The sequence below is a fragment of the Chelonoidis abingdonii genome, chromosome 1 (genome assembly GCF_003597395.2).
Source record: "Chelonoidis abingdonii isolate Lonesome George chromosome 1, CheloAbing_2.0, whole genome shotgun sequence".
NCBI classification, from domain to species: Eukaryota; Metazoa; Chordata; order Testudines; family Testudinidae; genus Chelonoidis; species Chelonoidis abingdonii.
The window spans coordinates 348,017,493-348,031,705 of record NC_133769.1 but is presented as its reverse complement, the minus strand read 5'-3'; the positions used below and the strand labels follow the sequence as shown (position 1 = coordinate 348,031,705).

The window sequence follows — 14,213 nt, the reverse complement described above, 5'->3', positions numbered from 1 at the left end:
GATCTCTAGCACACACACACATATATAGAGAAAGAATAAACAACACAGGTGGAAAACACAGAACCCGACCAACCAAAAAAAAAAAAAAATCAACCTTGTGCTGGTGGCATCTGACTCAGATAATGAAAATGAACATGCATTGGTCTGCACTGCTTTGGATTGTTATCTTGTGATCTCAGCTACAACAGTGCCATGTGAATGCCTGTTCTCACTGTCAGGTGATGCTGTAAACAAGAAGCGGGCAGCATTATCTTCTGCAAATATAAAAAACTTGTTTGTCTGAGTGATTGGTTGAACAAGAAGTAGGACTGAGTGGACTTGCAAGCGCTAAAATTTTACAATGTATTATTTTTGAATGCAGGTTTTTTTGTACATAATTCTGCATTTGTAAGTTCAACTTTCATGATAAAGAGATTGCACTATAGTACTTGTATTAAGTGAATTGAAAAATACTATTTCTTTTGATTTTTTTTACAACACAAATACTTGTAATCAAAAATAAATATAAAGTGAGCACTGTACACTTTGTATTCTGTGTTGTAACTGAAATCAATATATTTGAAAATGTAGAAAACATCCAAAAATATTTAAATAGTATTCTATTATTGTTTAACAGTGAGATTAATGGCAATTAGTCTTTTTAATTGCAATTAATTATTTTAATCACTAGACAGCCCTAATTCAAACTTGAACAGATGCAGAGAGGGCTACTAGAATGATCCAAGGAATTGAAAACCTATCTTATGAGAATGTCAGAGGGGTAACAGTTCTAGTCTGGATCTGTAAAAAGTGACAGAGAGTCCTGTGGCACCTGTAGACTAACAGAAGTATTGGAGCATAAGCTTTCGTGGGTGAATACCCACTTCATCAGATGCATTTATCTTATGAGAGGAGGCTCAAAGAGCTTGGCTTGCTTAGCCTAACCAAAGAAGACTGAGGGAAGATATGATTGCTCTCTATAACTACCTCAGAGGGATAAATACCAGGGAGGGAGAGGAGTTATTTAAATTAAGCATCAATGTAGACACAAGAACAAATGGATATAAACTGGCCATCAACCAGTTTAGGCTTGAAATTAGGTGAAGGTTTTCAACTATCAGAGGAGTGAAGTTCTGGAACAGCCTTCCAAGGGGAGTAGTGGGGAAAAAATATCTAACTGGCTTCAAGACTGAGTTTGATGAGTTTATGGAGGGGATGGTAGGATGGCCCATTGGCAACTGCCAGTAGCAAAAATCCCCAATAGTTGGAGACAGAACACTCGATGGAGAGGGCTCTGAGTTACTACAGAGAATTCTTTCTCAGGTATCTGCCTGGTGGGTCTTCCCCACATGCTCAGAGTTTAGCTGATCGCCATATTTGGGGTCAGGAAGGAATTTTTCTCCTGGGTCAGCTTGGCTGAGACCCTGGTTTGTTTGATTTTTTGCCTTCCTCTGCAGCATGTGGCATCAGTCACGTGCAGGTTTAAACTAGTGATTTAAATGGTGAATGGTGAATTCTTTGTAACTTGAAATCTTTATGCCATGATTTCAGGACTTCAGTAACTCAGCCAGAGGTTAGGGGTCTATTTCAGGAATAAGTGAGTGAGGTTCTGTGGCCTGCAATGTGCAGGAGGTCATACTAGATGATCACGCTGGTCCCTTCTGACCTTAAAGTCTATGAGTCTATAATAAAAATGTATAAAACAATAAAATAATGTCAATTTGAAACTAAAGAAATAGAATAAAGTTAAAAAAAATGATTTTAACTACTCCCATTTTTGGGTGCCCAACTTTAAACACCTTCACAGGACCTGCTTTTCCCACAATGGGTGCTCAGCATTTAAAAATCCTGGCTTTAATAAAAAGTTTGTTCTTTAATTTCTCACCATAGTCATTTAAGTACTGTCAGAGATTAAGGACTTGTCTATGTAGGGACATCCAGGAAAATTAATCTGAATTAAATAAAGGTGTGAATTTGAAATGTGTTGGTTTAAATCACATTAAAACCCTGTGTGAATCCTCTTATTAAGAAATAAAGTGGCCTTAATTCACTTCCAAAGTGAATTAAACTATACTGAATTAAAGCCACTTTAACAGCATTCACACAGGGATTTAATGTGGTTTAACTAATCCACTTCAAATTCACATCTTTATTTACTTTGGATTAATTTTCCTGGATGTTCCACTGTAGACAAATCTAAATGATATTCCATTTACTGTGATTATGAAGTTGGATTAAAAACAATATGCTCAAACACACATACCAAAAAACATATACATTCCTGTCTTGCTATCAAATCGGGGGTACAACCTGTATAATTGTGCACACGGATTGATAAATAAATGTTCATTTGCCTCTCTGTACACACAAATGTTAGATTGTAATGCACAATGGGTGCATGTACATTGCTGCATCCAGGGCTGATCATCTGGCTCTCAATAGCTGTAGCTCACCACTGATTGGTGCACATGTGCTTTATTTAGTATGAAGTCATTTTATCATGTAGCTTTCCACTAGGCAGCTGTGTTTCTGATCAGTAAGCACTATCTTTTAGCAAATGTATCTGATGGAACTGAAATCTGGGAACCCATTACCTTGGGTTACATTGTAAGGATGAAATAATCATTCCAACTAGGGTGACCAGAGAAGCAAGTGTAAAGAATCGGGACGGGAGTGGGGGGTAATAGGTACCTATGTAGGAAAAAGCCCCCAAAATTGGGACTGTCCCTATAAAATCGGGACATCTGGTCACCTTAATTCCTACTACTTGAGCATACTGAGGCTTCAGACTTGCTGGAGAGAGCAAAGGGTGGTTCTGGCACTAATCTGGTAATTTTCTTATGGATAATACCCATGCTAGAGACTGCATCATAGGCATATTAAGGAACATTTGCTTGCTCACAGAACTTCAAAGACATCACAGTCCTTTGATTTCCAAAAGTTTAGATTATTTATACATTAGAGAAGGTTTTCTTTGCTTTTTCAAACTACTCATTGCAATAATATAACAATTTAGGACCATATTCTGCACTCAGCTCCACAGGAGACAAGACTCTGGCCCTTATATTGCAATGAATTGTCTGAAAAAGCACTGAAAGCATTCTTCTGTCAGGCTTTTACACTCCATCTCCTAAAATGTAGTACACATTATGCACTAATGTCACATTCATTTCTGGACCAGTTTGGAATGGCCTTATTCATCATAGGTGGCATTTTCAAAAGCTGCAAATGCATTTAGGATCACAAGTCCCATTGACTTTCTGCATCTTTTCCGGGGGCCTTTTATATCTGATTTCTATTTCTACGTGTAAGTGCTGTGCACCTTGCTATGACTAAAAACTAGTGTTCCTTGGATGCTGCTTATGCATCTAAATATTTCCTCAACAGAAAATGGCTTCTTGACTAAACAGAAATATTTACCAAATATTTTCCTGAAAGGTTTTCTTTTTTTTGAATAAAAACTTCACTCTTCAGCCATGGAAAGGTAAAATGTTTCTTTTAAACTGAACAATTTCCATTTTTGTTGTTTTTTTTTTGACAAAAACCTGAAAATATTTGAAGAAAATTTTTGTTGAAAATTTTAAAAAAATTGTTTTAATCAAAATGTTTCATGGGGTAAATAATTCCCCAGCCATCTCAACCTAGTCTAACCCTCTTCACAGTGTAGCTTTAGCTGATAACTCTGAAATCAGGTTTACATTTAATTAGCTATTACCACAGATTCTCCAGCCATGCCCCCTCCAGGACTAGAGAGAGAATGATCTCTTGAAAGACATCAGTAAGACAAATACTGAGTATGTTCAGGGATCTCACAGATGTTCTCACAAGGAAAGAAGGCTTGATGCCGCTGCACCAGCAGCACCACCTCCTGCTTTTCTGGATTATCTTTACACAGCATTTAATAAGAAGCTGCACCTGTAAGTGTGCGTGAAATGTAAATGATTCAATTATATGGGGAAGATCTCCTGATGGCTAGAAGCCAAGTAGAATTTTATGAAAGTAATAGGCAATTCCTTTAGCTGAACTGAGATATGTGCCTGGTTGATGTTTAAGGGGATTTATGTGTTGTCATGGATTAAATTTTCTCTCCCCAAAAGATATCACAATGTGGGGAAAATGTGGTGAAGATACTACCATAGAGCATACACACCATGGTGAGATCCTCCCCACCGTGCTCTGTCCCCTCTATGCCAAGTAAAAATGATGGAGTGGAGTAAAGGGGCCATAAACCCCCTATATCTGACCTGTGGAGGATTCCCCCAGCCCAGGCACTGCAGAAGACAACCACAAGGCTGCTTTTTGAGGACTTCTTCACAATCCTGATGTAAGGTGTATACCAGGAATGGAACTGGGGGCAGGAAGAGAGTTTGGGGGTTGGTCTGAGGAGATTCTGGGAAGCTGCCATAAATTAGCCAGACTTCTAGGGCTGTCTAAATGATGCCAGAGGCTCTCCAGCCATGAGAACAATTCAGGATTGGGAGGGCAGGAAACTGTCTTAAAGTCATCTTATCCCCTTCCTCTCCTTCATTTTGAGTTCTGTACTCCACATCGTAGAGACATAGTACAGAAAAAGGGATCCAACAGTCTTAAAGAAAATTATTCCAACATTCAACTGAGTTTTGGAATGAACAGTGGACATCAAGGTGTTTGTGCATCCTGGGAATCATAAAGCTGGCAAGACCTGGCCCTGCAAAGTGCTGCCAAATTTATAGCAAGGAGCTCCCTCAAAAATTTTCTGCATATGTCTTGAGGTAAGCCAGTCTCCTCTCATTGCAGACTACCTGTCCTGGTTGTAGAGGGAAGGTAGAATCGTAGGGTTAGAAGGGACTGCAAGGCTCATCTAGTCTAACCACCTGCCAAAATGCAGGATTTGTTGTGTCTAAACTATCCATGACAGATAGCTATCCGGCCTTCTTTTGAAAATCTCCAAGAAAGAAGCTTCTACAACCTCCCTAGGCAGTCTGTTCTATTGTCCTACTGTTCTTACAGTTAAGAAGCTGTCTCTGAGATTTAATCTAAATCTGCTATGTTGCAGTTTGGAACCATTGCTTCTTGTCCTGTCCTCTGTGGCAAAAAGAGAACAACTTTTCTCTATCTTTTTTATGGCAGCCTTTCATTACCTGAAGACTGCTATCATAACCCCCATTAATCTCCTCTTTTCCAAACTAAACATGCTGAGTTTGTTCAGCCTTTGCTCAGATGGCTTGCATTCCATCCCTTTGATCATCTGTGTCGCTCACCTCTGGATCTTTTCCATTTTCTTTATATCCTTTCTATACACTGGTGACCAAAATTGGACACAGTACTCCAGTTGAGGCCTATGCAGCATTGAGTAGAGTGGTACTATCACTCTCCATGACTTGCATGCTATGCCTCTGGTAATGCAATCTAAAATAGCATTACTTTTTTTGCAACAGTTTCATATTGCTGACTCATGTTGAGGTTGTGATCCGCTAAAACTCCCAGATCCTTCCCAGTAATGCTGCTGCCAAGCCAGTTGTCCCCCATTCTGTATTTGTGCATTTGGTTTTTCTTCCCTAAATATAGCACCTTACATTTGTCTTTGTTGAATTTCACTTTTTTGTCTATAGCCCAGGTCTCCAATTTCTCAAGATCCCTCTGAGTTTTAGCTCTATCCTCCAAAGCGTTTGCAGCTTGTTCTCGCTTTGTATCATCAGCAAATTTGATCAGTATGCTCTCTATACCTACATCCAGGTCATTATTAAAGATTTAAACAAGACCGGACCCAGAACAGATCCCTTTTGAACCCCATTTGAGACCTTCCTCCAATCCAACATCATTCCATTAATAGTTACTCTTTGTGGTTGTTTATGTAGCCATTTACTGGCAGTTCTGTCAAGCCTGCTTTTCTCCAGCATACTTATGTAAATGTCATATGGGACTGTGTCAAAACCATTGATGAAGTCCAAGTATATTATATCCACTACATTCCCCCATCCATCAAATTAGTTAGCCTGTCAAAGAAGGAAATCAAGCTATTCTGGCATGATTTGTTCTTGGTAAATCTATGCTGGCTGCTAGTGATTACCCCTCCGCTCTCCAGCTATTCGCAAATTGAATGTTTTATACATTGCTTGAGTAGCTTCCCAGGTATCAAAGTCAGGCTGACTGGTCTATAGTTCCCCAGTTCCTCTTTTTACTCCTTTTTAAAGATACTATATTAGTAGCCATTCTCCAGTCTTACGGGACCTCTCCTGTCATCCATGAGTTTGTAAATATTATTGCTAGTGGTTCCGAGATTTCTTCACCTAATTCCTTCAGTACCCTTGGGTGAATAGCATCTGGCCCTGCTGATCTGAATTTATTCAAATTTATTCAAATTGGTCAGAAGATCTCTGACATATTCTTAACTTACTCTGATCTGCATCCCTTTCCCTTTATTGTCTATGGTAACGTCACTAGTCATCTGGTCACCCCTTCCTGTTGTTTCTAACATTTCTTACCAAATGTAACTCATTCTTTGCCTTAGCTTTCCTGATTCTATCCCTATGTACTTGCACTATTCCCATGTATACTTTCTTGGTGACATGCCCCTCCTTCCATTTCTCGTGTATCCCTTTTGGGTTTTGGATAGCTAAAGAGCTCCTTGAGCCAATTAAGTCATAATTTCCTTTATATACCATGACTTTCAGTTCATCCTGCTTGTTCCCCATACTCCTTGCAATCGCATATAGGCATCGAAGATACTTTGCAGACTGTCCTGTTGCTTTTCTTTTTGCCTTTTGAATGCAGTTGTTATTTCTAGACCCTTCTTCAGAAATTAGCCCCTTCCCCTTGTCTTCGTTACTTGAGCCTAGATACTCATTGGCTGTATTTTTGTCACCATCCCCCATTGGACCTAGTTTAAAGCTCTCATCAACTTAGCCAGACAATGTCCAAAGATGCTCTTCCTAGTAGTCGGTAGATAGAGCCCATCCCAGCAGTAATCCTGGAACATCAGCTTGTTGTTGAAGAAGCCAAAGCCCTCTTTCTGACACCACCTGCGTAACCCCGCATTTACTTCTGCAATTTGATGGTCCCTGCCCAGGCCTTTTCCTTCAACAGAGAGGATGGACGAGAACACCACTTGTGCCCCAAAATCTTTTATCCTTCTTCCCAGAGCCATGTAGTCTGCAGTGATCTGCTCAAGGTCCTTCTTGATAGTATCATAACTCTCCCTTACCTCATGTGAAGGGGTTATTGTAAGTAGATCTCCCTTTGAGTAGAGGGGAGTAGCAGAGCTCCATATTCCTTCTGTATGGTTAAGGTATGTTTGCTAAAGTGTGTGGAGAAATTTGTATGGTCACTGGTCTTACCATTGTTTCTAAGTGTTGAATCCTGCAAGGGACTAAGCACTATGGACCAGATCCAGCAATGCACTTAAGCATATGGATTATTCATATGCCTAAAATTAAGCATGTGCATAGGTGTGTCACTGGATCAAGAACAGAATGCTCAGCATCTTCCCGGATTGAGCCCTCAATTGTTCACTGTAAATGAACACCAGATTTATGCCCACACATGATTTTAAAAATACACTGGTCTTTTTCACAATTATGTTCACAGTGTAAAGGATTTTTTTTTACTAGTACTGTATGGATTTCAATAAAAACAAGCTAAGAGCCAAGCTAAGAAAATCTTTTTTGTTTCCTGAAGGTCAGAAACCTAATATTAGTAACTCTCCTATTGTATTACTTTGGGAAGTTGCTAAGAAGGTATTTGGTATTCTTCCCACAAAATCAACGGAACCACTATTTACTCTAATATATTTCACATTTCAAATATACATTTTGATATCCTACTCTTTTATACAGGAATGATTTTATAGATACAGTCCAGAAACTTCAAATAGATGAAAAGGGTATTATTTAAAGAGAGACAATAAGCCTCACTTTTATTATTGAAGTTTCTTCTAACATCAACAGTAGAAAAGAATCTAGACTTCGGTGCATCTAAATATTTTTCTTTCCATTGCATTCCTATATTTTTGATTTTGCATAGTTTGGTGTGCTTTTGTGTAGAAGATGGTGGAGGTGTTTCACTCTTCCTCCTAAGTTGATTCAATAGCAAAATAGCTGCAGAGGGGTAGGCAACATACCAAAGAAAATATCCATAGTTCAGCTTATTGTGTAGCTATTTGAAATAAACATATGATGTATCATCCTGGTACCATCATCCCTGCTCTTTCTGTCATTTTTCCCTTTGCAGTTTGTTGAATCCCTAGGTGTATTACAGCTGCAGCCTGTAACGATCCGCTACACAAGTATCTGCCTATCCAGCTGCCTTTTCAATCACATTTTTGCACAAGGCTCTCTCCAACTACTGGAATTGGTTACAATAAACTGACTTTGTTTATATATAATGGATTATTGATGTTTAAGTTGGTAGAATAGTAAAGTGATGCTGACAGTAGGGTATTTACTGTGGGAAGGCCCACAGGCCTAAGAGCAGTCACTAATAGCTATAAGCCACTCAGCAGCTGCTGAGCAGCTGCTGACATTTATGTGATAGCTTTTTCTGTATGACAGAGCTAGATCTCATGTACAGACAAGTTGCTATTTAAATAGCTGAGTCTTGCTGGTACCTTGAACACGTTCGTGTTACAAATGTTTGAAACTATTTTCTTTTCTTTCATAAATATGACTATATTTATTTGCCTCTCTTTTCTTCTTCCATAGGTAATGCATTTGTGGTTAGCCTGGCTTTGGCGGACCTGGTGGTGGCCTTGTATCCATATCCACTGGTGCTCTTAGCCATTTTCCACAATGGATGGTCCTTGGGCGAAATGCACTGTAAACTGAGTGGCTTTGTGATGGGACTAAGTGTAATAGGCTCCATTTTCAACATTGCTGCAATTGCAATAAACAGATACTGTTACATATGCCATAGCTTTGCTTATGACAAAGTGTATACCTGGTGGAACACAATGCTATACGTCTGCCTAATTTGGGTGTTAACAGTTGTTGCAACCGTGCCAAATTTTTTCGTTGGCTCTTTAGAGTATGATCCACGCATCTATTCATGCACATTTGTTCAGACTGCTAGCTCCTATTACACCATCGCTGTTGTCATAATTCATTTCATAGTACCTATCACTATTGTGAGCTTCTGCTACTTTCGGATTTGGATCTTAGTGATTCAAGTAAGAAGAAGAGTCAAATCAGAAATAAAACCAAGACTGAAGCCAAGTGACTTCAGAAACTTTCTCACAATGTTTGTGGTTTTCGTGATCTTTGCCTTTTGTTGGGCACCACTAAACTTCATTGGATTAGCTGTAGCTATCAATCCTTTGGAAATGGCACCAAAAATTCCTGAATGGTTGTTCGTTGTAAGCTATTTCATGGCCTACTTCAACAGTTGCCTTAATGCAATAATATACGGACTTCTTAACCAGAATTTTCGGAAAGAATATAAACGAATCCTAATGTCACTATGGAAGCCAAAGCTTTTCTTTCAGGACACATCCAAAGGGGGGACTGAAGGTCAGAAGAGCAAGCCTTCTCCTGTTTTAAACAACAATGACCAAATCAAAACTGATACCTTGTAAATGTCCTGTGGTGAATGCAAAGAAGTGTCATTGAGAACTCCAATGATGTAGTTATAAGATTACACTCATGCTTGCTTACTTTTCTGTGCTTTCAATTTTAATGGCATAGAGTGACTGGAATCCTGTTGTCTTGATAAAACACACTGCTCTTCTAAATTCATATTTTATACAAGATACCAATTTGAAATCAGCTTCAGAATTAAAGTAGAACATGAATGCCAGCTGCTTTATTTCTGAGAGACTGATCCTGCCCTCAAAATGTGGATGAGGCACTCATTCACTTCAGTGGGAGTCATTCAGTGATCCCAGGTCAGAATTTGGCTCTTAGAAAATATAATGAATTAATTTGCTTAAAGGTATAGTAGTTAAGGCTGAGGGCAATTTTTTCCTGTCATATGTACATGGAGATTGATGTAGATACTTTGCTTTCCCTCTATGTGTCAAACTTGGCATTTCTGTGTATTTATTTGTAGGGAAACAAGTTTTGCTTGTGTACTGAAGAGGAGAATTTTGTCCTTTTGTCCTACAAGAGAATTTTAACACTAATGCCTTTCTTGACAGGGATTTTCATATATATCCATCTCAGTTTATTTATTCTATTTGTCTTCTGTATATATTGTTTCTCTTTTTTCCTTCAGATGAAACAATGTAACTGGACAATTGTTTACACATTTATATTAGTTTGAGGATTCTTCTTCTTATATGTGCTCAGAATTCCCAAGAGTACTCGGTGGAGTTGTGTGTATACTGAAGGGCAATAGACACATAATAACTGTACAGAAATAATAGATATAAAATGTATAGTATAAATGTTGCCTTCTTAATTTTATATATAGTATATATAGTTCATTTGCGAGTTGTAGGCTCCAAAAACTATATGGAACAATGAATTCCAAACAGAATCTGGTAAAATGAAGGGGAGTCACTAACAGTGTCACTTTTCAAAAGTGCTCAGCATTGACCTAGCTCTGCTCTCATTGAAGTCAGTGGTGAAACGCTTATTTACTTACTTCATTGACTCCTACTGACTTCAGTGCGAGCAGCATTTGGCCAATACCGAACAGTTTTGAGAAAACCTCCCCTTAGATATTTAAATGTTTCCTGTACACCGAGCAGGTGCGGTTGCTGGCTTCAAGTGGGGTGCTGCTCTAAAAATATCAGTATGAGGTTCCATGTCTATGGTCTTTTAGTGTGACTCCAGGTCAACTCTGCACAATTTGCAAGATAAAAGGGAAGTCTTTTTGGTCAGCTCTGAAATTCAAGCTGGGTCCTTTCCTTCTCCACTAACAGCAATCATGCAGGCCAAATTACAACATGGGTTACACCTGCACACCCCACTATGGCCTGTATAATTTAGCTTGCATCATCTTTATTACTATGGTAATGATGCTGAATAAGAAGGAATGAACTCAACTTGACTTTCACACTCCAAGTTGGTTTCAGAGTAACAGCTGTGTTAGTCTGTATCCGCAAAAAGAACAGGAGTACTTGTGGCACCTTAGAGACTAACAAATTTATTTGAGCATAAGCTTTCATTGGGTTTACTGTGCTGACCATTAGGAAAAATATTTAAAAACTTGTCCACTAAGCAAATTGGATATGGAGTCACTAAAACACATTAAACATAGGACCCTATTTTTAGAGAGAAATTTCAAAGAATGAACTCACTTTAATGCTTTTCATTGCCTGCCATAAAATCTATCTAAAGTCAAAACCGTACGGCAAAGTGACAAATCCAAAGATTTTCCAAGCTTCTTCCGTATTTTCCTGGTATTTCTAATGTGCTCTGAAGCACAAGAGCCTAACTGGCATATAGTACTGCTTTGATGAACACTAAGTGGACAAAGATCTTGGAGAGACATAACCATATTCTATAGGATGGTGAAAGAGAGAAACACTTAATGATGACCCAAGAGAAATAGCTAAAGAATCAGGGCCAAATTTATTCCTTTTATTACTCCATGGATTTAAAGAGGACAAATTTGTCTCAGTGGTGTCTATAAAATTAATTTAACTTGTGATACAGCATGGCCAGAGGGCAGCATAAGAGTGTTAGCAGGGGGCCTTATTCCCTGCCAAGGGAGGAAGGTTTGCTTTAGATTAACTAGAACAGCTGTGGCCAATTAGAGCACCTGACTCCAGTTAGAGCACCTGACTCCAGTCATGGGATATAAACCCCTGCTTCAGTCAGACAGGGGGTGGTAGTGGAAGGAGAAAGGTTGGATTGGAGCAGAGTGCAGATTGCAGAAGAGAAGAGTTTGTCCAGAGAGAAATAGAAGGTTTGGAGGAGTGCTGCGGTGGATTGGGAAGCCCAACAGAAACCCTAGGTAAGGGGCACCAGGCTTGTATAGAAGAGAGGCGAGAAGCCCTTCACAAGCTGACGGGTATGAGAGGGAAGTAACCCAGGGGAAGAAACCGCTAGTCAAGTGGTTCACCACAACCCCAGGGCCCCTGGGTTGGGACCTGGAGTAGAGGGCGGGCCCAGGTCCCTCCCTCTCCACTCCCCTCCTCCAAGGACACTAGGGGAGTGATTAAGAACTGGTTCAGAGGCAAGCAATATCACCCTGAACCTACCCCAGAGAAGAGAAAGTGCGAGACCCAGCAGAACAGTACCGGCAATTTGCCACAAACTATAAGAAACCATCCTTAAAACATAGTTCTACTTTGAAAATGACTCTATAAAACTTGCACCCTCCATTTCTTCCAAGGGCCTGAATATGGAATTGCTGTGTGTGTGAAATGCCCATCAAAGTCAATGGGAATTTTGAGTGCTCAGGGAATGCAGGAGGTGGCGCCAAATTCACCTACTTCACAACATTGTTTATACAGACTTCTAGCTCAACTTGAGACTTGACATTCAAGCTTTCCTTTCTAACTTGTATATGAACACTAGTGTTAAAGATAACTCAGATGGAGCTCAGTTTATCGTTTGGTGATGCATGAGCCAGAATAGCATTCAGCTCACACTCCCATTGCTGTGTTAACTCTGCAGAGCTAAAAGAAAAGTAGTACTGTAATAACTTTTGTCATACAAGTAAGCAGATATTCTATATGTTTATAGGAAGCAGATGTGAAATGGACATTGACATTTTTACAAAGTCATTTTTCTAATTACATTTGCACTTTAAAACTTAGGGGTCAAATTTTGGAATTGTTACATTGGTGAGCACTTACATCAGTAATCCCAAATGAAGCTAATGAGACTACTCACGTGAGTAACAGCTTACTAAGATATATATATGGGTTCCAAAATCTGGCCCTTCATTGCAACTGGCTAAAAGATGTCAGAAGAAATGCTTTATCCTAAGGGACAGATTCTGCCAACCTTACTCTCACTTATTACCTTGTTATCTTGCTCCTCATGGTGTCTACACGAAATCAGTGGGGCATTTATAGCATAAGGTACTCTTCGTCTTGAATACTTTTGCAATGATGGTGGGTGGTGCTTGCTAAACAAAGAACAAGTTTTTATATAGTATGTTACTGCACAACTGTTAGCTTTAATTTAAACCTGAAATCAATTATATAAATCCAGTCCAAATAGATGATAACATAATTCTTCCATAGTAAACTGTCTCTTCATTTAGCAATAGTTTATTTTTCCAAGTAATAATATACTCATATACCTATGTAAAAAGCCTTAATTAATTTTATCCATTACTTTGTTACAGTTAGAAAATTCCTCCCTCCAACTGTACATTTTGAAAAAAACTTGTAACTGTAAGATGTAATTATTTCTGATATGGGAAAAAAAGAAACTATTTTATTAGTCTACAATACAGGTTATATGTTTATAGCATGATTTGAAACATACTCAGGATGAGTGTAATAAGCTGCATCTTTGAGGAAACGAGTATCTCAGTTGTGAAGACTGTAAAATATTTATGATACCAGCATATCAAATGTTGACACTTTATGAAAACATCAGAAAAAATCAAAGGGAGACCCTGTCTTCTACATGGGTCACTAGCGAAATGAGAATGGTGCTTCAGGGACAGAAGGCTGTTAGCGATTATTCTGCTTTTGGAAGAGTATCTGGGATCTTTTTAACTATTTAGTTTCTTCCTGATTTGATTTTAAATGTTATTAGTGTTTTGAATTTATAACAAAATGATGCTATTCAGAATGTTTCTTACAGCAAAACTCTTCTGTAGAAGTGAAATTCAACCCTTTGCAGAGCGTCTGTTGCAGAGATTCTATCCATTAAGTCCCACTTTAGCACAGAGGGATGGATCTTTCGTCAATGAGCTTAAGTGAGATTGATGTGGTGCATTGGCCATATGCTGGCCCTCTGCACAGGCATGACTACAGGGCTGACTTTCATCCTCAAAGAGCATTTTCATAAAATATTAAGGATGGAATTCTGGAGCTATTGACTTCAATGAGGCCAGGATTTCACACTAAAAGTGTTGATTCAACTGACTGATTCTGAGTAGCCCATTCTCAGGGGCAGAAACACATCGCTCTCTTCCTTCTTTTAATGACACATTTGGATTTAGAATGATTAGAAGTGGGGCAAAAATTAATTTTAAAAGAATTGTATGAGGCTGGAGATTTTACAGTTAAATAAATAAATCTCTATCTGTATATAGATTATTGTAACTATTTGTGGATCTTGTAGATAGTATTCCTTGTAACCATTTCTTGAGTTAAGCTTCTACCACAAATTTTAAAAACAACCCCCCAC

The 14,213-nt window shown here is 38.8% G+C and overlaps 1 protein-coding gene across 1 annotated transcript in view; it reads left to right on the top strand.

Annotated features, from left to right (window-relative positions):
* MTNR1B (melatonin receptor 1B) overlaps window positions 1-9,526 on the top strand; it is a 61,008-nt gene extending 51,482 nt beyond the window's left edge. Inside the window, exon 2 of the mRNA XM_032769241.1 lies at window positions 8,658-9,526. Within this exon, the coding sequence (XP_032625132.1) occupies window positions 8,658-9,526 (869 nt within the window). The remainder of the gene's footprint in view (window positions 1-8,657) is intronic.
* The last annotated feature ends 4,687 nt before the right edge of the window (window positions 9,527-14,213 follow it).